This window comes from Xyrauchen texanus, chromosome 6 (genome assembly GCF_025860055.1).
Source record: "Xyrauchen texanus isolate HMW12.3.18 chromosome 6, RBS_HiC_50CHRs, whole genome shotgun sequence".
NCBI lineage: Eukaryota > Metazoa > Chordata > Actinopteri > Cypriniformes > Catostomidae > Xyrauchen > Xyrauchen texanus.
The window spans coordinates 39,574,385-39,595,717 of record NC_068281.1 but is presented as its reverse complement, the minus strand read 5'-3'; the positions used below and the strand labels follow the sequence as shown (position 1 = coordinate 39,595,717).

Sequence of the window (21,333 nt, the reverse complement as noted above, 5' to 3'; positions counted from 1 at the left end):
CATATGACAAGGGGATAGACAGGACAGGAAGACAGGGAATTAGAAGAAATACAGCATGACATGAGGAGAGGAGAGGAGAAAAAAAAGGCAGCCCCCAGACTATGCTCCTTAAGAAGTACAGTGTGGGAACAGGGAAAAAAAACACCTCAGCAACATTAGCACATAATCAGTACACTCTACAACATGAACAAGACTTGCAACAGGGGAGGGATTGGGGGTGGAGGTGGCCCAGCACAGGCAAGCAGCCATCCGGACCTGCAGCCATGTTCGGCGCTGGTCACAGACCCGCCTGTCAGACTGGGGGTACAAAGCGCAGGCGAGGGATAGGGTATCGGTGGGATGATTGCATATCTGTATATATGTGTAAGAGTTCATGTGTGTGTAGGCCTGGAGAGTCGCTATGCCAGCATCTAATCTAGGTGCCTCAGTCCGCAGGGTTGTCATAGCGATACACAGCAAGTTGCCATGGAGACAACCTTGATCAGGTCCCAGACATAGTCAACAATCACCAGGTGTCTGGGGAGTCGGGAAGGAACGCGAGAGTGGCTCACTGCAGTGCTCTTCCGGGGAGTTGTTGTTCCAACAGCGGCCTTGGCCAAGGCCAGTGCTGGTTGAGGGTGGCGAAACAGATAAGATTGGGATTGTTTGGTCTTAAGGAGAGTAGCCGCATTCTAATTTACGCGCTATTCTCCTGGTCCATTTTGGTCTCTGAAACGATCCATTTGCCTTTGCAAAGCTGTGAGCTTCTCCATGATGTTATCCGTATTTTGGTTCATAGACCCAGTCTGAGTGCAGACAGCTCTGCCCACTGTTTCAATCATGACGGGCAGCCTTGTGAGGCTTTGGACAGCTGTCACCGTCTTCTTAACTCCTCGATAAACCAGGGCAATGCCTAATCCAATCAGCAGAAGACCTGTTATCATGGTACCGAATAGGTAGATATCTTCAACGTCCTCCACGGAAAGAGCCGCCAGACACACGACCCGCCACCTCTCCCACGCGTCCATCGTGTAGCCAGCTGCGAACGTTCCGTCAGGGCAGACAGGTTCCACCGAACCCAAGCTTCTCGTCGAGAAGATGGTGTCAATTGTGTTGAGAGACCAGTTGATCAAATCCATGATGACTTAGTTTGAAGAGCAGTGCTGAGAGAGTCTCTCAAGTACAAGACAGTAGACTAGATATGACGAGAGGAGCAAAGCAGGGAAGATAAGGGTAGGGAGAGGGTGAGAAAATGCGACCGCCTTCGTTGAGAGCCAAGAGAGAAACTTGTTTCTCATATTAGACAAAAAACAGTATTTGACATCCAGTATGGGTGGGACAGGTGAGCAATATCACCACCACTTCATGCCAAGGCCAATTTTTTCCCTATCACTTTTGAAATACCTGGTACAGTAAACCACATCACTTTCAGGCAACAGAAACTGGCCGTATAGCGCTTACAAACCTGGTTGAAGACAATTGAGCATGTGCCGGAGGCCAATAACAAACTGGTTAATTAAATGCTCAATCACATCACAGGGGACAACTTTAGCTCATAGACACTAATACACTCAAGAAACCATATCCCAAACAATTACCCCAAAACACAATACACCACTCCAAAAATGCCTTCGTCAAGGATCTTTGGTCTTAAATTGTAATTGATTTAAAAGTTGGATCCACAATTCTATCCAAAATTAATTGGCCGGTTATGTTGCTCTCCAGCTCTTGGACTGTTGTAACAATTAACTAGTTCTTGTTAAGAACGTTGTCTGGTCTAAAGCTGTGGTTACTTTGTTAAAAACCTGTCAGCAGTTTCCTGTCAGCCTCTCTTCACCAAGTGTTTATAAGTTGTGCCTTAGCAAGCATTTTCATTTACAAGCAAAAAGGCCAGAAAGGAACAACCTCATAATGGCACAAGAACTTAAAAGTTGGTCTTTTTGGCGGGCAGTATTGGCCGAGTTTATTGGGATGACCCTTTTCATTTTTATCGGTATAGCTTCCGCCACTGGAAACAAGCATAACAGATATCCTGACCAAGAGGTGAAAGTAGCTTTAGCTTTTGGTTTGGCCATTGCTACGTTGGCTCAGAGTTTGGGCCACATCAGTGGAGCGCACCTAAACCCCGCCATTACTTTAGGACTGCTGGTGAGCTGCCAGATCAGTTTCTTCAGGGCCTTTATGTATGTCGTTGCCCAGATGTTGGGCGCTGTCCTGGCTAGTGGCATCATGTTCAAAGTCAGCCCTGATCCTGATACAACTTTGGGACTCAATATGGTAAGTTTCTTCATATAACACTGTATAATTATATTACTGTTCTTTTCATTATCATTTTTTTAATACAGTATTATATCTGGTTAATATAATATATAGACAAAATGGAAATAGGAGAGACCAGGGTTAGATGTCAAATGCCGCAAATGTTTGCCAGAAGTTTACAGCTCTTCACCGGTTGTTGTAAACCTTCAGCAAACCTTTGGCAACATGTTGCAGCAATGAAGAGTTTGCTGCAAAGCTCATTTGCATGTGAAAATAATCAGTTGGGGATTTTGCAGCAAGTTTACGGCAAATTTGACAGAACTCTCGATTTTTGTAAGGGTGATTATTTTCTCTTAGGATTGTCAAATGACTGTAAAGTCTAATCATGCAGACCCATCATTAAAATGTAATCAAATGATGTTTCTCTTCTTTTTCTTACAGCTGAGTAAAGGTGTAAATGCAGGTCAGGGATTTGCCATTGAGCTTTTTGCAACCTTTCAGCTGGTGCTTTGTGTGTTGGCTACAACAGATAAACGTCGGACCGATGTCACAGGCTCTGCACCTCTCGCCATCGGACTATCAGTTGGTTTAGGACACCTGGTTGCAGTAAGCATGTTAACCAACCTTTCATCAACAAAAATACACTGCAATAAACATTTTCTTATTTACTTCTTATTTACTTTTGTAATCTTGTTTCCATTAAAATATCTAAACTTCCATAAAGCAAGATCATTTTACCTAGACTTGTTTTCAGAGAGTATATCTTGTATTACAGAGTTAAGTCATTTGGATTCGTAATGACATAAGGCTGAATAAATAATTAAAGGAATATTTCAGGTTACATACAAGTTAAACTAAATCAACAGCATTTGTGGAAGATTTTTAGAAGAATATCTCAGCTCTGTGGGTCCATACAATGCAAGTGAATGGTGACTAGACCTTTGTACTGTAACTCCAAAAATCACATATAAAGGAAACACAGAAGTAGTTCATATGACTCCAATGGTTTAATCCATGCCTTCAGAAGCGATATAATAGATGTGGGTGAGAAACAGAACAACATTTAAGTCCTTTTTTTTTACTCTAAATCTCCACTTTCACATCTGAAAGTTAAAGTTAAAGTGGAGATTTAGAGTAAAAGGAAAAAGGACTTACATTTTGATCGGTTTCTCATGAAGATATGGATTTAAACACTGGAGTCATATGGATTACCTTTATGTTTCCATTATGTGATTTTTTTTATTTTTGGAGCTACAAAGTTCTGATCAGCATTCGCTTGCATTGTATGGACCAACAGAGCTGAGATAGTTTCCAAAAAATCTTCATTTGTGCTCTGCTGAAGAAACAAAGTTATACGCATCTGTGAAGACATGAGGGTGAGATGATGAGAGTATTTTCATTTTTGTATGAACTGTCCCTTTAAAAAAAAAAAAAGTACATTTTTCTTGTTTTGTGTATGTCCTGATATTTATTTACTGGAAATCAAGACAAAAATCCTGGCTCAATTTTTATTTTAAATGTTTTATTTATTTTTCAGTGTAAGTAAATGATAATGACCTTGTAAACTAGATCAATAGGCTTCTCAACATGCTTAGTTTAGATGCATCATAAACGTATTCCCATCCCCAGATCAGTTTCACTGGTTGTGGCATCAACCCTGCTCGATCCTTTGGACCAGCAGTTATTCTTGAAGCATTCAAAAACCACTGGGTAAGTGCTTTTCACATTTATGCATACCCTGAAACAAATCGCAATTGTGCTGTTCGAATAGAAACAAGAATAAATGCCAACTTTAATGCTTAGCCAAGGGCAGAATATAGTCTTATATGATTCAGTTGTGTCCTAGACCAAAATTCACTGGCGAACAGTCATAATTATTTTTATATTAAAAACATTGTAGCACAAATTAGGTCTTCCTCCAATGCATTCTAATGGCAGAAAGAAATATAATATTCTCAAATGTAATATTCATTTCCTCTTGTAGATATACTGGATTGCACCCATGTGTGGAGGGGTGGCTGCTGCCCTTGTGTATGACTTCTTGCTGTACCCAAAAAAGGAAGGATTTGGCAGGCGTATGAATGTTCTTAAAGGCGAGGTGGAACCGGAAACCTCTGCGACCGAACCCCTAATCGAACCCCGAACCCCCAGATCTGGTTCTGGTCAGTGGCCCAGGCCCTGAAATGTGATGAGTCTTGTAAATACTCATACAATTTCTTGTTCTCTGTTACAGTTACATTTAGCTTTTTATACAGTATGTACATACCTGTACAACTATGCAGACATATATTAAATGAACAATTCCAATTCTCTTGTTTTCTAAAGGTTGTTTCATCAGTTTTTCTTGTCTTCTACTGTCTTACTCTATTTGTATTCTGGCTCAAATTATTATTTTAGAATTTGCTGTATAGATCCCAACATAGCACAACAGTAGCGTTGCGTTACAAATTACATTTTATTAACAGTAACGTTAACATCTTTCAAGGCTAATCTACCATGTGCTCCGAAGTTGTCAAGCAATAGTATATGCTTCTGGTATACGCATAAGTTGCATAAGTGTGATTTTAACAAACTATCATAGCACAGAACAACACTACCCATAATCTCGAAAAGAGATCCACCGATAAGGGAATACACTTGTGGCGGGATGAGCAAGAAACAGACGCAGTGGGTGTGGCGTCAGGCCTCGGAGAGCCATTTATTTGAAATAATAATAAACAGCAGAAATGATCCAAAACAGGGAAAATAAAGTTTCTCAAAGAAAGGGGGAATCTGGCATTCTCACTGTGAGACTGGGGCTTAGTCTAGATCGAGGAGTGCCAATGGGATGGTCCAGGACGTGGGTGGGGTTCTATGGCCACACATGCTCCCCTACTGGTTCCTGTTGGTCCCAGGGCGCAAGGGGCGGCGTCTTCCTTGGCCGCCCAACTTCCCTGGGGGCTGAGGTGAGTGTGAAGGAAAGGTGGCCAGACTCATCTAACCTGCGCCGGGGTTCCCGGGGAGCAGGTCTGGCGTCTCATCTAATTTGCACCTGTACTCTCCCCTCTCTGCTCCTGGACCCATGGGACGCCAGTCTGCATGCACAAGGAGATAAAAGCAGGACCCCTGAGGAGAGGCACGCTCTCTTTTATAAAGGCAGCATTTAAAGGGTCTATTCACATAAAGTGCGCCTCATCATCCCCTTCGAGGTTGATTAATTGTCCCTCTTCTGTCCACTGAAGGCATGTCGGAGGCGTGTCTTTCCTCCACTGTACTGTATCCCACCAAAACAGCTTGGAAGCAACCATCCACTCTCGTAAAGCATTACAACATTTCCGTGTTCCTTCACTCTCAGGGACAGATTCACTAAACAGTTGCGTCACTTTTGCATGTGGTATTTCAGCACAAAAACCTGCATCTTATTCACTAACCAACCGCAATATATTTTAGCAGGCACAATCAGCACTAAAATGGCGCTACATCTTCAGTATTCAAATGGAGTCACTGTCATTCCTTTCTCTGCAAACACGCCTCCTTTCAATGTAAATTAGGCTCATTGTACAGTGTGCTTCAGAAAAATTGCCTAATGCAATTTAGATTGCGCTATCACCTCAAAAGGAAAGTAGGTGGTAAAATGAATTTTATTGTGTGTTAATATTAAGTGATGTTTGTGAACGTTTTCAACCGATCATATCAGCAGTAATTAATCAAAAAAATCATCAAAAGATGGAGAGGGGCATTATAACCTGGTTGCACGGTGTAGTCAAGTGCCTATTCTTCCTGTTTAAGAGATGATTTAGGTGTCTGGATCAAAGTGATGCTATACAGTCCCGACAGGGATTTGCAGATACAGTGTTCCCCGTCTGTCGCTCACTTCGACGTTGTGCCGAGTGAAGTGACACCAGGGGACTTTCTTGAAGGCCTCTGTTACCTCTGAACTTGAGAAAAGGCCAATGAGAATTTGGCAGACAGAATTTGAATGCCTCTACCCCGGACATACGGGTATAAAGGGAGGCAATCATGCATCTGTTCATTCAGATTTCTTCTACGATCAGCGAGCTGAGATCACTTACTGTTCCACTAACCTCTGCAGAGTGTATGCTGTTGGATCTACGGCACAGATAAGCGGCTTTCTCCTTCTCTGCACGGCAGTGCAGCTTTTTCCCCTGGGCGCTTCGACAGCGCTGCTAAAAGAGTATTCATAAAAGTTTCATAGAAATTTTTTCTAAAAAAGCAATACACAGCTCGTGTTGAACGTGATTTCAGGATGCGCCTTTGTAAAGATTCCCTTCCGCCCCTGATTAGTTCCTGGATGCTGTCAATTTCTCTCCGCCCCTGATGGTCATAGACGCTGCCTTGTGTGTCTGGGCCATGATCACACTGAGGCAGCATTTGTGTTTGGTTCATGTTCTCACCGCGAGAACTTAACCACGGCAATGTTGCGGTCGTGGCTTTCCTTCTTAAAGAGGAACACCACTCCAGCCGCCCCCCGCGTCGCTCCTTTTCCCATGGGATTGAGGATGACCCGGCTGGTGGTTGGGGCGATTTGGGGATTTCAGCGGGCTCGGTTTTGCCAGGTAGATCCCCACGAACCATCCGCCCCCTTGCACGCTCATTGACTTCCGTCCGAGCTCGAGGTGAGAGCAGCTCGCCTCATGGCCAGTCTGTTTACTCCCTCGAGCCCCCCGAGCTGGATGATGAATTCGGCACTGCATAGGACAGTGTCCCAGTGTCTGATGCGGAAGACTTGACTGGACTGCCATCTTTGGGTCGGCACGGCCACTCTGAGGCTGACGCCCAGATGGCCAACATTCTTGCCCGGGCCGCCGTCAGTGTCAAAATCCTTATTTGAAATTATTTCCTTTGCCGCACCCCCTTCGGGCTGCGATACCCACATTCTCAATAAAACAGCGATTTCCTCATTTCCTGAGTTAGATTCAGTCTCAATGAAAGCCTGAAATGCCTCATCTTATTCAAGCCAGGCACAGCGGTTCCTCTAAAAAAAATTCCAGAGGCTCCTGGGGCATATGGCATCCTCCACAGCGGTCGCGCCACTTCGGTTGATGCATATGAGACCACTTCAGCACTGGCTTCAGATTCGAGTCCTGAGATGGGCATGGCACCACGGCACGTACCGTGTGATCATCACCCCCACCTGCCGCCATACTTTCAACCCCTGGACAGACCTCTGTTTTCTGCAAACAGGAGTCCCCCTACAGCAGGTGTCCCGATGCTCCTGGACAGGACCTCGGCTGGGTTGGCACATCAACTACCTACAGTTGCTGGCTGTAATCCTTGCCCTGCAGAGGTTTCTCCCACTAATATGGGGCAAGCACGTCTTGATTCGCTCAGACAGCACCGTTACGATAGCGAAAATAAATTGTGGCATGCGCTCTTCATATATGTCACAACTCGCCCGCCATTTCCTCCTTTGGAGCCAGCAGCGTTGCGCGCCACTCACATCCTGGGCAACAGTGGATGCGCTGTCGTGACAAGGTACGCTCAGCGGAGAGTGGAGGCTCCACCCCCAGGAGGTCCAGCTGATTTGGGAGCAGTTCGGCAAAGCACAGGTAGACCTGTTCGCTTCCCAAAAGACCTCCCACTGCCCGCTCTGGTACTCCCTAGCGGAGGCTCCCCTCAGGACAGACGCGCTGGCACACAGCTGGCCCCGGGGGCTGCGCAAATAAACATTTCCCCCAGTGAGCCTACTTGCACGGGTGCTGTGCAAGGTCAGGGAGGACGAGGAAGAAGTAACTCTGGTTTCCCCCTACTGGCCCACACAGACTTGGTTCTCGGATCTCACGCTCTTAACGACAGCCCCTCACTGGCGAATTCCCCTGAGGAAGGACCTTTTTTCTCAGGGACGGGGCACCCTATGGCATCCGCGTCCAGACCTCTGGAACCTCCACGTCTGGCCCCTGGACAGGATGCGAAAGATCTAATTGGCCTACCACCTGCTGTCATAGACACGATCAACAAAGCCAGAGCTCCCTCTACCAGGCAACTTTACTTCCATCAAGATGGTTGAGGACCTGCAAGCATTCTCTGTCAGCACTTGCCTGGAGTTCAGTCCGGCAGACACCCATGTCGTCCTAAGACTGTGACTGGGCTACGTGCCAAAGGTTCCTACGACCCCCTTCAGGGACCAAGTAGTGAACCTGCAAGCGCTGCCCCGGGAGAAGGCAGACTCATTCTTTTCGTTGCTGTGTCTGGTGTGTGTTTTGCGTACCTATGTGGACAGCACGCAGAGCTTTAGATGTTCTGAGCAGCTCTTTGCCCCCTTGCGGGTTCGAGCACACTCGACGAGAAGTGTGGCATCCTCATGGGCACTGGCCAACAGCACCAGCAAGAGCAGTGGGCTGGGCAACACCAAATACCTTTATGAGATTTTACAATCTCAGGGTTGAGTCGGTCTCGTCCCGTGTTCTCTCAGGACGGAGCACGTAGAACTCAGGAATGCGTAATGTCTGACCGGGTGTTCCGCTTGCACACAGCGCCTTTCCCCTCCACTGAGGTGATCACATGCTCACTTTTCCCCCAGGAGAGTCCACTAGATTCACGCTCCCTGGATGTTCTTCCTCCCTAGCCCTCTGGTCAGTGGAGCAATTCCCCGACCAGTCCCACTATGGGTACTAAAATTGTACTGGAACAGGTGCTCTACAGGATGGGCCCTTGTGGATTAATCCCCCTGTGTGGATTAATCCCCGTTCCCCCCACTACAATAGAGAGTGCAAATACCACCGTTTCCCCTTCTGTCGCTCTCTCCACGTTGTGTCAGAGAAGCAACACTAGGGGTCTCTCTTGAGCGCCGATATTCACCTCTGAACTATGAAAAAAGGCCAATGAGAGTTGGCAACTAGTATTTGCATGTCCCGCCCCCGGACATACGGGTATTTAAGCGGCGCAAATACGGGAGTTCATTCAGAAAATTTCTTCGGAGCCGATGGTCGTGTTTGCGACCTTCCCGGTCCTGTACTCCCTTCCCAGTCCTGTACTCCCTTCCCGGTCCTGTAGAGCAACATCCTCGCTCACCGCGAAGGCCTACAGCACTACCGGACGCGCCGCTTCCGCCCTGCATGTCATGGCTCTCCTGCAGGTCCACCAGGAACTGCGCTCAGCGACCGACCTTGCCCTGAGAGCGACGAAGGTCACAGCGCAGGCACTCGGGCAGGCGTTGGCCACTCTGGTGGTCCAGGAACGTCAGCAATGGCTGGACTTGGTTGAGATGCGTGAAGCTGACAAGACTCGCTTCCTCAACGCCCCTGTCTCCCAGTTCGGCCTCTTCGGTGACACCGTTGAGGACTTTGCCCAGCAGTTCTCCCTGGTGAAGAAGCAGACGGAGGCCATTTCGCACATCATGCCGCGCCGCAAGCTTGCCGCCACGGCCCAGGCCCCGCCTGCTCGCAGAGGGCGTCCTCCCATGGCCAGAAGACCTTCTGCTCCACCCCAACCTGGGCCCAGCTCTCAGCCCCGGCGTCGAGCAAACTGCAGGAAGCGTACGCCCCCTGCCTCACGGATCACTTCGAGGACCCGGAAGGCTCCCAAGCGTCCCTGAGACAGCGAACCCAGAGGACGAGAAGTTAGCTCCGGAGGTGGTAAGACCGCTCCGCCCCCCGGTGGAGGGCCGGGAGGAGAATCTTTTGTTTTTTCATTTGCCGCACCCCCTGACGGGGGCTGCGGTACCCAAATTCTCAATAAAAGAGCTATTTCCTTTACCTCTGGGTCACATGGCCCGCAAATGCCGTTCTCGCGGCACTTTGCTTTCAGGCCTCAACAGTCTCGGCGCCCAGGATGCGGTGCTTCCGCCCTCAGCCCCACGACTGTTCCCCGGCCGGCCGGTTCAGATGAGTCGAGAGGACGCCAGCATCAGACCTCCTCCTCAGTCAGGAACCCGCCCCCTGCCGGGTGCGTGGAACAAGGTAAGTGCTTTGAGTTTATTCTCAGCACCAGAGCCTCGGGACGCCACAGCGCCTCCCGACGCCGCGTTACCTGTTCCGCACTGCTGCGAAGCCCTGCCGGGTACGTCCAAAATACTCGTCCCCTCGGTGCCCCTAGCACGGAGCTTAGAGGCATGGCTTTCACTGCCCATCACGGTGGCTGCACCGGACCATCCGACTCGGTTACGCAATTCAGTTTGCCAGGTCTCCGCCCCCCTTCGTGGCCGTTCATTCCTCCGCAGTGCACGGCGAACATGCCCACTCCCTGCGCGAGGAAATCGCCTCCCTTCTAATCAAGGACGCGATAGAGCCTGTCCCTCCGACCGTAACGAAGAAGGGTTTCTACAGCCCTTACTTCGTTGTACCCAAGAAAGGCGGCGGCATACGACCGATCTTGGACCTGCGAGTTTTCAATCGGACCTTGTCCAAACTCCCGTTGAAAATGCTTACCCAGAAACAAATTCTATCTGGCGTCCAGCATCTAGATTGGTTCGCAGCGGTAGACCTGAAGGACGCGTAATTCGCCCTCGACATCGACCCTTTCTACGGTTCGCGTTCGACGGCCAGGCGTATCAGTACAAGGTCCTCCCCTTCGGCCTGTCTCTGTCCCCTCGCGTCTTCACGAAGGTCGCAGAGGCGGCTCTTGCCCCGCTACGAGGAGCGGGCATACGCATACTCAATTACCTCGACGATTGGCTCATTTTGGCCTCCTCGCAGGAATCACTATGCGCACACAGAGACCAGGTGCTCGAGCACCTCGGCCGTTTAGGGTTTCAGGTCAACTGGGAAAAGAGCAAGCTCACCCCCGGTCCAGAGCATCTCTTTTCTCGGTTTGGAGTTAGACTCAGTCTCAATGACAGCACGTCTCTACAACGAGCGTGCTCAGTCAGTGCTGGAATGCCTCGCTTCTTTCGAACCAGGCACTGTGGTCCCTTTGAAACGTTTCCAATGGCTCCTGGGGCATATGGCATCCTCCGCAGCGGCCGCGCCACTGGGGTTGATGCATATGAGACCACTTCAGCATTGGCTCCAGACTCGAGTCCCGAGACGAGCATGGCGCCACGGCACGCACGGCGTGGAAGTTACCCCCGCCTGCCGCCAAACCTTCAAACCCTGGACAGACCTCTGCTTTCTACGGGCAGGAGTACCCTTGCAGCAGGTGTCCCGTCGCGTTCGGGTTACAACCGACGCCCCAAATTGGGTTGGGGCGCCGTGTGCAACGGGCGCGCAGCCGCAGGACGGTGGAACTGAGGCCATCTCCGCTGGCACATCAACTGCCTAGAGCTGCTGGTCGTTTTTCTTGCCCTGAAGAAATTTTTTGATTCATGGCAAGCATGTCCTAGTCAGGACAGACAGCACCACGGTGGTGGCCTACATAAACCGCCAAGGCGGAGTACGCTCCCTCCACATGTCACAGCTCGCCCGTCGTCTCCTCCTTTGGAGTCAGCAGCGACTGGAGTCACTGCGCGCCTCGTGGGCACTGGCTAGGGGCATTGCCCTAGCAGACATTTGTAGAGCAGCGGGCTGGGCAACACCTAACACTTTTGCGAGATTCTACAATCTCCGAGTTGAGTCAGTATCGTCCTGTGTTCTCTCAGGTACCGAGCCCATAGAACTCGGTGGCACGTCCACGATCTGACCGGGTGAATGGACGATTGCACCCAGCGCCCTTCCCCCTAACCAGGGGAAACAGTGCGCCTTCTTTCCCAGGAGATCCCAGGTTTGGGACACTGGTTGACACCTCCCTAGCCCTCGTGGGTCGCAGTTCTGCGGAGGAACTCGCCGACCCAAACCACTGCGGGTACCACTAGCTACCCTGTACTGGTATAGGTGCACCACAGGTAAGGCCTCCTGTTCGGACTCCCCCTGTGTGTAAAACCACGGTTCTGTCCTCTCACGAGAGTTGACTCCGTGTTTTCCTTAGGCAGTTACAGCTGCCTCGGGTGCCGTGCTGTATGCTTCCCCCCTCTGCGAGGCTGGATCTACCACCGCACTACTGTTCCGCGATAAGACCTAAGTATAGGCCATGCGATGTATTTGCCACTCAAAATTTGCCTCCCCTCCCGGGTAGGTGTGGCCTCCGCAGGGTCTTCTCCGCCCTAATAAGGGCTAAGACCCCCTTCCCTCAATGCGTGTAAGGGCCCCGGCCGTAGTTGCTCTATGCGAGAAACATAGAGAGAAAAGAGGCCCAGCCAGGCTGGCCCGTTCCCATGTTGGCGGTCCCCCCTCCAGGGTAACGATAAGGAATCCTGATGGCTTAAATGGGGCATTGGGGAAGGGTACGTGCAGCCTTATACAGTTGGTCGTTCTGCACGTAGGAATACCTGCTCGCTCCTGTATCAGCGGATCACGTACACGGCTCAGAGCATGGCTCTTTTTAAGTGGACCCCTAGTGTCGCTTCTCTGACACAACGTGGAGAGAGCGACAGAAGGGGAACGTCTAGGTTACGTATGTAACCTCTGTTCCCCGATGGAGGGAACGAGACGTTGTGTCTCCCCTGCCACGTCGCTGAGCCGAGCCCCTGTTGTGGCCGGACCATTTCCGGCTCCTCAGAAAAATCCTGAATGAACTCCCGTATTTGCGCCGCTTAAATACCCGTATGTCCGGGGGCGGGACATGCAAATACTGGTTGCCAACTCTCATTGGCCTCTTTTCATAGTTCAGAGGTGAATATCGGCGCTCAAGAGAGACCCCTAGTGTCGCTTCTCTGACACAACGTCTCGTTCCCTCCATCGGGGAACGGAGGTTACATACGTAACCTAGACGTTACGTTTTACAGCCCGCAATTCTTAGTTTTTAATTTTATTTTATTTCTACCTTTATTTTACAAGGTTAGTCCTTTGATATTGCATATCTCTTTTACGAGAGTGCCCTGGCCAAAATGGCAGCATCTGCCATTTTAGTGAAACTGCCCCTCAAACAATTTATGTATGTACTGTAACTGAAAATTTTGCAATAAACTTAAAATGTATAGTTTTTAATACTTATGGCTTTAAGTCAATAGATTTGATATCGTACAGCACCTTTTTTGATTGCATCAATCGCAATGCTTTATGAAATTGTAGTTAATTCCCTCATAAACAAATGTGAAGTACACAGTTTTGTACCTTTTATATTTCCTGATATTCTAATACTTTTTTGCTTTAAAAACGAAGGTTGTGATAGGATTAATCTTGGAGCTGGCTAGCTTGGTGTATGTTTAAAACTCTTTATTGATTTTTTTTTTCAATCCCTATGGCGAAATTTAATGGTAAGTATATATTTCAATATTTTACAATAAGGTCCCATTCGTTAACATTAGTTAATGCATTAGTTACCGTGAACAATGTAGAGTAATTTGTACAGAAATTAGTCATCTTTTTAATGTTAATAAAAATACAATTGTTCATTGTTAGATCACGTTAGCTCATAGTGCATTAACTTATATTAACAAATGCTACTTTTAAAAATGAATTGGTTTATGTTGAAATTAACATGAACTTAGATTAACAAATGCTGTAAAAGTATTGTTCATTGTTTGTTCATGTTAACATCCTTCTTAATTATGTTAACAAATGGAACATTATTGTAAAGTGTTACCAAAAAACTTTCAAATACAACTGTTGCTCTCTATGTAATCTCAATACTATGGAGAGCGGTACAAAGAGAGCACTTCTGCAAAGCAGTTGACAAGTATGACCAAACCGATCTGATGGCAATTCTGTATCACCTCCAGACTCTCAACTGCTGTTAAAACTGTCACACAAGTCAGCAACTTGTTGCTTGTCACGGATAACAGAAAATGTAACAAAGCTGGCCTCTGGCCAATATCCCAACCTGAATGTCTCTAGCTGTTCACTCTGTGTACTAAATGTAAACAAAATTGAAAATAATGTATTCACTGGCACATTTAAAAAGGAAGGATTTTGTTTCCTTTTTGGCACTGTCAGAGGTATTGTATGCATGGATCCGCACACATAGATGTATATTGTTTTGTAATGAGCACTACACCAAACCTGTTGGATAATTACAATGGGTCCTCTTTGGGGAGAAATGACCATCAATCTTTTAATGTCTGTTTAAACGTTTTAACGGCACTAAAAATGTGTGACCCTCCCAAATAGAGTGGAGAACAGGAGGGATGCAAAGAGTGCATACCTAAAATTCTTGGCCAACATTCAAATGGTAATCAAAACATATGGCTTGGCTTCATTAGAAAACTAAGATTTATGTTGTGTTTATGTTCCCTTTTTTATTTGACTTATGTAATGAGGTAATTGAAATAACCACAATGGTGGAGATGAGACTTTGTGAGATGGTTGTTTGTTAAATTAATAAGTCTTATTCCGGGTGATTTCTGACAGTTGGACATTTCTGTGGACATGTGCTTACCAGGACAATAGACAAAACATTTTGGGAAAAATATAGAGTTGTTGCAATAAACCTGAGACAATACCACTCCTCCTTGTTGAAATCCTAGAGTTCCTTTTGCTTCAAAACGAATCAAATTAATCTGTAATCTCTGAATTAACTGGCACCAATGTAACGGGTAAAAGGGAAAGGAGGAGGCGAGAACCGGCTTGACAATATAAATAATACTTTAATGATTAACTTAAAGCAAAAGACAGACAACACAAACGCATACAGGGCAGCTGCCTGTAGCTCTCTCTCTCTCTCTCTCTCTCTCTCTAACTGCTGCCTCTGTCAGCCTTTATCCCTCTCGTCGGCTTGATTAGCCTGATTAGGGGCCGGGCGTATGTCATCATGGCCTGGCCCCACCCTCCTCCTTGCCACACCATACTATGTAATTTGTCACATTCTTGTTGCATGTTAATCCATTCTTATTTAAATTGTTGCTGAATGTGATTGTTTTAAGCATGGTTTTAGGTACAATTGTGCACATTTAGAAACAATTTATGTAAGAATGGTTTTCCAAATAATTCTGAGCATCCTGAAACATTTTACATAATAATGGTTTTACAAACAATTATGTGCATTCTGCTATAATTTACTTAACCGTGGTATGATGCCATATTCTGCAATAATTTATTAAAGAATGGTGTTTCGAACAATTATCCACAGTATGTGACAATTAACATAATAATAATTTTAAAAACAATTTACATTCTACAACAATTTACGTAGAATGGTGTTAAGAAAGATTATCTGCATTCTGCAACAATTTAAGTATGAATGGTGTTTCGAATAATTTATTCGAATAATTCTTCAAATTTACGTAATGGTTTTATGAACCATTCCTTATATTCTGCAAAAATGTCCCATGAGCAGTTCTGCACATTCTATGACAATTAACATAATGATGGTTTTATGAACAATTCTGCGTTCACCAACAATTTAAGTAAAATCGGTGTTATCAATTTTGTGCATTCTCTTAAAATTTACGCATATGGTTTCACATACAATTTCTGTTTCGATTTTGCAAATACTGCCAAAATAAATGCATTAATTGTTTTATGACCAATGCAAAATTATTCATATTCCTTAAATGAGGTCCTTTTGGTGAAATGTCTTTAATCATTTACATTGATCGGAAGTATTTGAACTAACAAATAACATTAATTTTTCTTTGACATTCCATTCTCAGTCATTTCTTAAAAACTGACATAAGCAAACCTTCATTTTCCCACTGTTATCATGTGTGCTATAACATTTGTTGATAAATTTGCTGCCCTGAAATTGCCTTCAGATCAGCCTATTTGTCAGTGAATCTGTATATGATTGTCCATGATCGCTCTTAGTCATTTTTCCTTTTGATCTTAAGTCTAATTTTACAGGTTTAAGTTTATGGCATCAAGCTTTCTATCCTGGATGATTTGCAGTGTTTTGGTTTGATGAAGCAGAGTTACGTTTCTCCCGGTTCACTATGATGAGAGATGGCATCCTCTTATCGCTCTGTTCAGCATCACACCTCCACTTCCACTCTGCTTTGCATCACATCTTGATGGGTATTCAGGGACCAAGATAGTGATTATGGGAATTTTTAAGGTTGTTTTGAAACTGTTTAAAACTAGAACCTATCAGTGCTCACTCACAGATCACTTTTGGATACAGTGTATGCTTAGTTGAAGGAAGGTTTTAAAACAAGCGTGTCATGAAAAACTTGCTTGCTTAAGAGCTCTTAACTTCCCCTAACTGTACCGCTCTAACCACACATAGAGGGAAAATAACTCATGTCGGTGGCTTCACTGAGGGTGGGGTGACACTTTTGACTAACATTTATCGGGTGACAGAGCAGCAACACCCAAAGGTTCAGTTATCAGTTTCCTCACATTGTGCTTATGAGGCATAAACAAGCACATAGATCCTCTCAAGTCAAGTTGGACTGCCTTGACAAAGACTAACTGAAAACCAACTTCATGTAACTGGCACTGATGCAATAACATTTCTATTTGATAGTCCTATGATATAACTTACTTGAAGAAATGATTCTGTTGTTGTCTGTATACATTTTGGGAGATGTTAAAATCAATGACCAAAGTTTAGCCATGAAACTTTATGTGGCGTAAGCTGATAGTTTCTTTGCACATGTTAACTGTCAGCCAATTGACTCACTCACATGTCACAAGTTTAGCCAATCGGCTCACATGGTGTATGCTGATTGGTCCTTTGACATGTAATCAGGTAGCAAATCAACTTGCATCTCTCTCTTTGTCTTATATTTAAATGGCTCAGCTTATCAGATAAGCTGGTTGCACTGAAGTGTGCTGCGAGAGTTATTTCTCTGAAACCCACCTCCACACCAGCTCCAAATGTCTAGATCTGCTACTGGGGATTGTTTGTATGTCTATTTGTTCATCAGCATTTCCTAAATGCTCCATGCAGCATGTCTTCCGGCAGCAGCGTAGTAGATCTAGTCCGACATGACCAAATTCCTATCAAAATGCCATACCCACATTCAAATGCATCATCTTTCCCAGAGTTTTGACGAGTGTGATTTTTGCCTTATTTTTTAGCGTAACACAATACTGTATTTTCAAAACTGTGCATACAGTATACTTTCCTTCAATAAATACTGATTTCTGTCTGTTTTGTGTGTTACAGGAGGTCTGGGAACTGAGTGACTCACAGATGAAAGTACTACAGGACAAACTTGTCTCTTGACAGATGCTTATTTTAATTGACAGGATATTGATACACCTTTTAGTGAAGTCTTTTTTGAGTAAAGATTGGATTAATTGATTTCTCTACAAAAAATATTGCAGTGTTGGTTGACATCAGATTAATTATGTATATCCAAATGTTCTTGAAATTTGTTGTTTAAGGCTCATCATCTTTATCTCTATTGTAACCTGATCTTCAGGGCTATTGAATCCATTGTCTTACCACAAACAAGTAAATAAAGGAAGTGAGGAAGAAAAGGAAGATTTTATGATAGTAGTTTGTACAGTATTGGCCTTGAGATGACTGGACATGCAGCATTCTTTAACTGTCTATGATTTGACCACGTTACTATGGCATAAGCAACACATGAGTGTATAAAATGAAAACACAGCTCTATAATCATATGATGACACTGACAACAGCTTAAATCAACTGATACAGGGCCTATACATACAGAATTAATAATTTATGCTTTATTAGATACAACTGCAGTTTCGACTTGCATGCATTGACTTAAATCCTGTAACTTGTGGCTTTCTTTGATTACTTTCCAAAATTATTTGTGACTTTACACAAGAATCAAAGGTTCAGACTTCATATTTGACCCTGACTTGCAGAACAAAGACTTTGATTCATGTGTGATAAGAACTAAAAATCGATATGAAACACAGAGGTGTGATTTTTCTCAGGTGATTCATTGACGTGCACACATGGATAGCACACCGATATAATTTTGAATTCATTCTCATAGGTTAAAGGGTTTGTGCGTTTTGTGCATTGTTCTAATCGTATTATTATTATATTCACACTTTAATATTGCATTTTTTTTCTTGATCATAGATGGCACTAAAACTCATCTGAACACAATTGTTGAATGGCTATGCGCCTCTTAATCTTGACATTTCAACTGATTTTGTGAGATTAGATTTTTTACTGGAACAGTTTTGAGGTTAATTGTGTTATGTATACCCTGTCTTGTTCCACTGTTGCCCTTTTGTTTACCATTTTTGTCCCTTTTGTAGCTCCACAGTCTTGTTTTCCCTCGTGTTCACTGTTCATTGTTTTCACCTGCCCTTGTTAATTTGCCTTTGGTTTCTGTTAATCACTTTGTCATCTAGTTTGTGTTCTGTTTGTTCATTGGCCCCTTTGTCCCAGATTCTTGTATTTAAACCCTGTCTGTTTGTTCAGTCTCTGTCAATCGTTGTTTGAACGTTTGTGAATGCTGTTAACCTGGTCTGTGTTTCCTGCCCGAGTTCTCTATTTATGTTTATTTCCCCACTGAGGGTTTTCCTTTGTGTTTTTGTGAACAATAAAGTAAGCTGCATTTGGAACCTCAACCTTCGTCTGCCTTCATTGCCTTACATTCGTAACAGAATGAATAAACATAAATAGAGAACTCATGCAGGGACCACAGACCAGGGTAACAGCATTCACAAACGTTCAAACAACGACTGACAGAGACTGAACAAACAGACAGGGTTTAAATACAAGAAACTGGGACAAAGGGGCCAATGAACAAACAGAACACAAACTAGATGACAAGGTGATTAACAGAAACCAAAGGCAAATTAACAAGGGCAGGTGAAAACAATGAACAGTGAACACGAGGGAAAACAAGACTGTGGAGCTACAAAAGGGACAAAAGTGAAAACTAAGGAGTACAAAAGTGACAAAAATGGTAAACAAAAGGGCAACAGTGGAACAAGACAGGGTATACATAACAAATTGACTTTAATTTTGTCACCGTCATTGGAAAATAGTGATCTGTGACTTTCTAGTTTTTACGTTTTTAAGCCTATTTGGAGGTTAAAAAAAACAGTGTTTTCGTTTTGAAATGAAAAGTTTAAATTGGTGATCCTGGAAGGCTAATTCACCATTGGTTCCCTCTAGAATTTCTTATGTATTTTTATAATGGGGGTTTCTAATTTATCAGTAAAGTCAATAAGGCCTCTGGTATATATTACTTGAAGATGCTTAGACATTTTGTTCTTAAATATAAATTACACACAGTCATACCTCAAATGTGAATTTTGAAGCTGCTGTACTTCAAAAAAGTATATGTTGCTAACGAGTTGCTAGATAAGGACTACAAATACCACAAGTATGTGGGTGAATGTAAATGTAACTGAAAGCTATTGTAGTTCTTTTCTAGCAAAATGTTAGCAACTACTTTTTTGAAGTACAGCAGCTTCAAAATTCACATTTGAGGTATGACTGTGTGTAATTTATATTTAAGAACAAAATGTCTAAGCATCTTCAACATGCAATATTTTTATTTATTTTTTTAAACGGGATGGTTAAAAAATTCACGTTTGCCATATGACTGGGTGTAATATATGATGTAGAACAAGACGGCCATGTATTGTCAACTAATGTTGACCACAGATATTATTTGACTCATAAATCCAAAACTGCCATTATACAAAATAATACTAAGTCTTGCTCTGGAGAGCTTCTTCACGTCTTCCAGATGTGAACACACAGGAAGGCCTATCAAATAAATGTCTGGGTGATGTTCCCCTGATAGCACACATACATCACCCAGACATCTGTTTGAAAGGCCTCTGTGTTCACATCTGGAAGACATGTTTTTAGGTTGTTTGCTCATCAACAATACATCTATTAGATGTTTCCTCTCTGTTGTCAATAAGACTGCCAGCAGATGTCTTTGATTTAGAATGATTGTAATTCTGATATTTGAAATACATTTAGCAGATGTTAATTAGATCGTGATTCTTTCCAGTTGAAAAGATCTAAAACAGACATCTTGGAGATGTATGTGTTGCATGCTAAGCTAAAATTAAATATTACAACTGAAAAGTAAATGCACATTGTTCTTCGTGGAGGCAACATCCCCCATCGGCTTCTGCAGGATAAAATAAAGTAACTAGTTTTATTGTTCAAACCAAAGATATGAATGCGTGTGATACAATAATGAAAATGAAATGCTCATGGCATATTTTACGTTTTAAAGAGTTGACGACTCATGCATGTGTGCATTATAGGCGCGTGACTGCCATCTGCTGGACGCGTGATTTTTCTTCCCTACCCATATTCTGGCATGTCCCGCCTCCTGCGTTCAGATTGGCTACTAAGAGCTACTTACAAGCGGATTGGATTGGCCAGTTGAGAAGTCGTTAATATAGTTTTAATAACCACAAACAGAGGGATATCAGATCCTATAAGTCGCAGAAAAACAAACAGACACTAAGTTTGAAGTTTGAGTGTTTAAACTTAAATTAAATTATCGAGATGTGTGTGTGTGTAACAAACTTAATATAAAGACATTAAAAGTCAAGTAAATTACATGTTTATTAAAAAGAATAATATTTTCAAATGAACAATTAGAACTAAAGGGACAGTTCACCCAAAAATGTAAATTTTCTCATCATTTGCTCACCCTCATGCCATCCCAGATGTGTATGACTTTCTTTCTTCTGTTGAACACAAATCAATATTTTTAGAAGAATATTTCAGCTCTGTAGGTCCATATAACATAAGTGAATGGTGACCAGAACATTGAATCTCCAAAGAAGCTCATAAAGGCAGCATAAGTTATCCATATGACTCTAGTGGTTTAATCCATGTCTTCAGAAGTGATATGATAGGTGTGGGTGAGAAGCATCAATATTTAATACCCTTTTTTTCTCACTAAAGTGAAAGTGAACGTGTAGATTTACATTAGAAAAAGGACTAAATATTTATTTGTTTCCAGGAATATGGTGAGAAATAATTTAAGGTTTTATATTTCTTGGCTTACAGAAAAGTGAGAAATACACTGTCAACTGTTACTGCCTTATAATTATAATCATAATTTCAGCTCTAACGGTGTCTGTGTACTTATCTGATCAATTTCTTTCCCACAGCATTCTCAGAAAAGTCTGAAATAATTAATTACAAAAAAAATATATACATATTATCTCATGGGAAGTGATGGTTACCTGGATATTTTGTATATTCTTATACACAGGGTTTTGAGGGTTACTTTTTTAATGTATTCTACTACATGTTCAGAATACATTCTGTAAAATGTAATTTGTAATGTATTCTGTTAGATTACTCGGGGTCAGTAATATA

At 43.8% G+C, this 21,333-nt stretch overlaps 1 protein-coding gene across 3 annotated transcripts; it reads left to right on the top strand.

Moving 5' to 3' along the window:
- Positions 1 to 1,876: 1,876 nt before the first annotated feature.
- aqp1a.2 (aquaporin 1a (Colton blood group), tandem duplicate 2) lies at positions 1,877 to 17,504 on the top strand. 3 transcript variants are annotated; one of them, XM_052127967.1, is made up of 5 exons: positions 1,877 to 2,256; positions 2,680 to 2,844; positions 3,868 to 3,948; positions 4,223 to 4,400; positions 17,197 to 17,504. In XM_052127967.1, the coding sequence occupies exons 1-5, from the start codon at positions 1,891 to 1,893 to the stop codon at positions 17,214 to 17,216; spliced, it is 810 nt and encodes a 269-aa protein (XP_051983927.1). In that variant the 5' UTR covers positions 1,877 to 1,890; the 3' UTR covers positions 17,217 to 17,504. The 3 variants fall into 3 exon arrangements, with proteins under 3 accessions (XP_051983927.1, XP_051983925.1, XP_051983924.1); XM_052127965.1 differs by having other exon boundaries at positions 4,223 to 4,423; XM_052127964.1 differs by having other exon boundaries at positions 4,223 to 4,435.
- Positions 17,505 to 21,333: the final 3,829 nt, after the last annotated feature.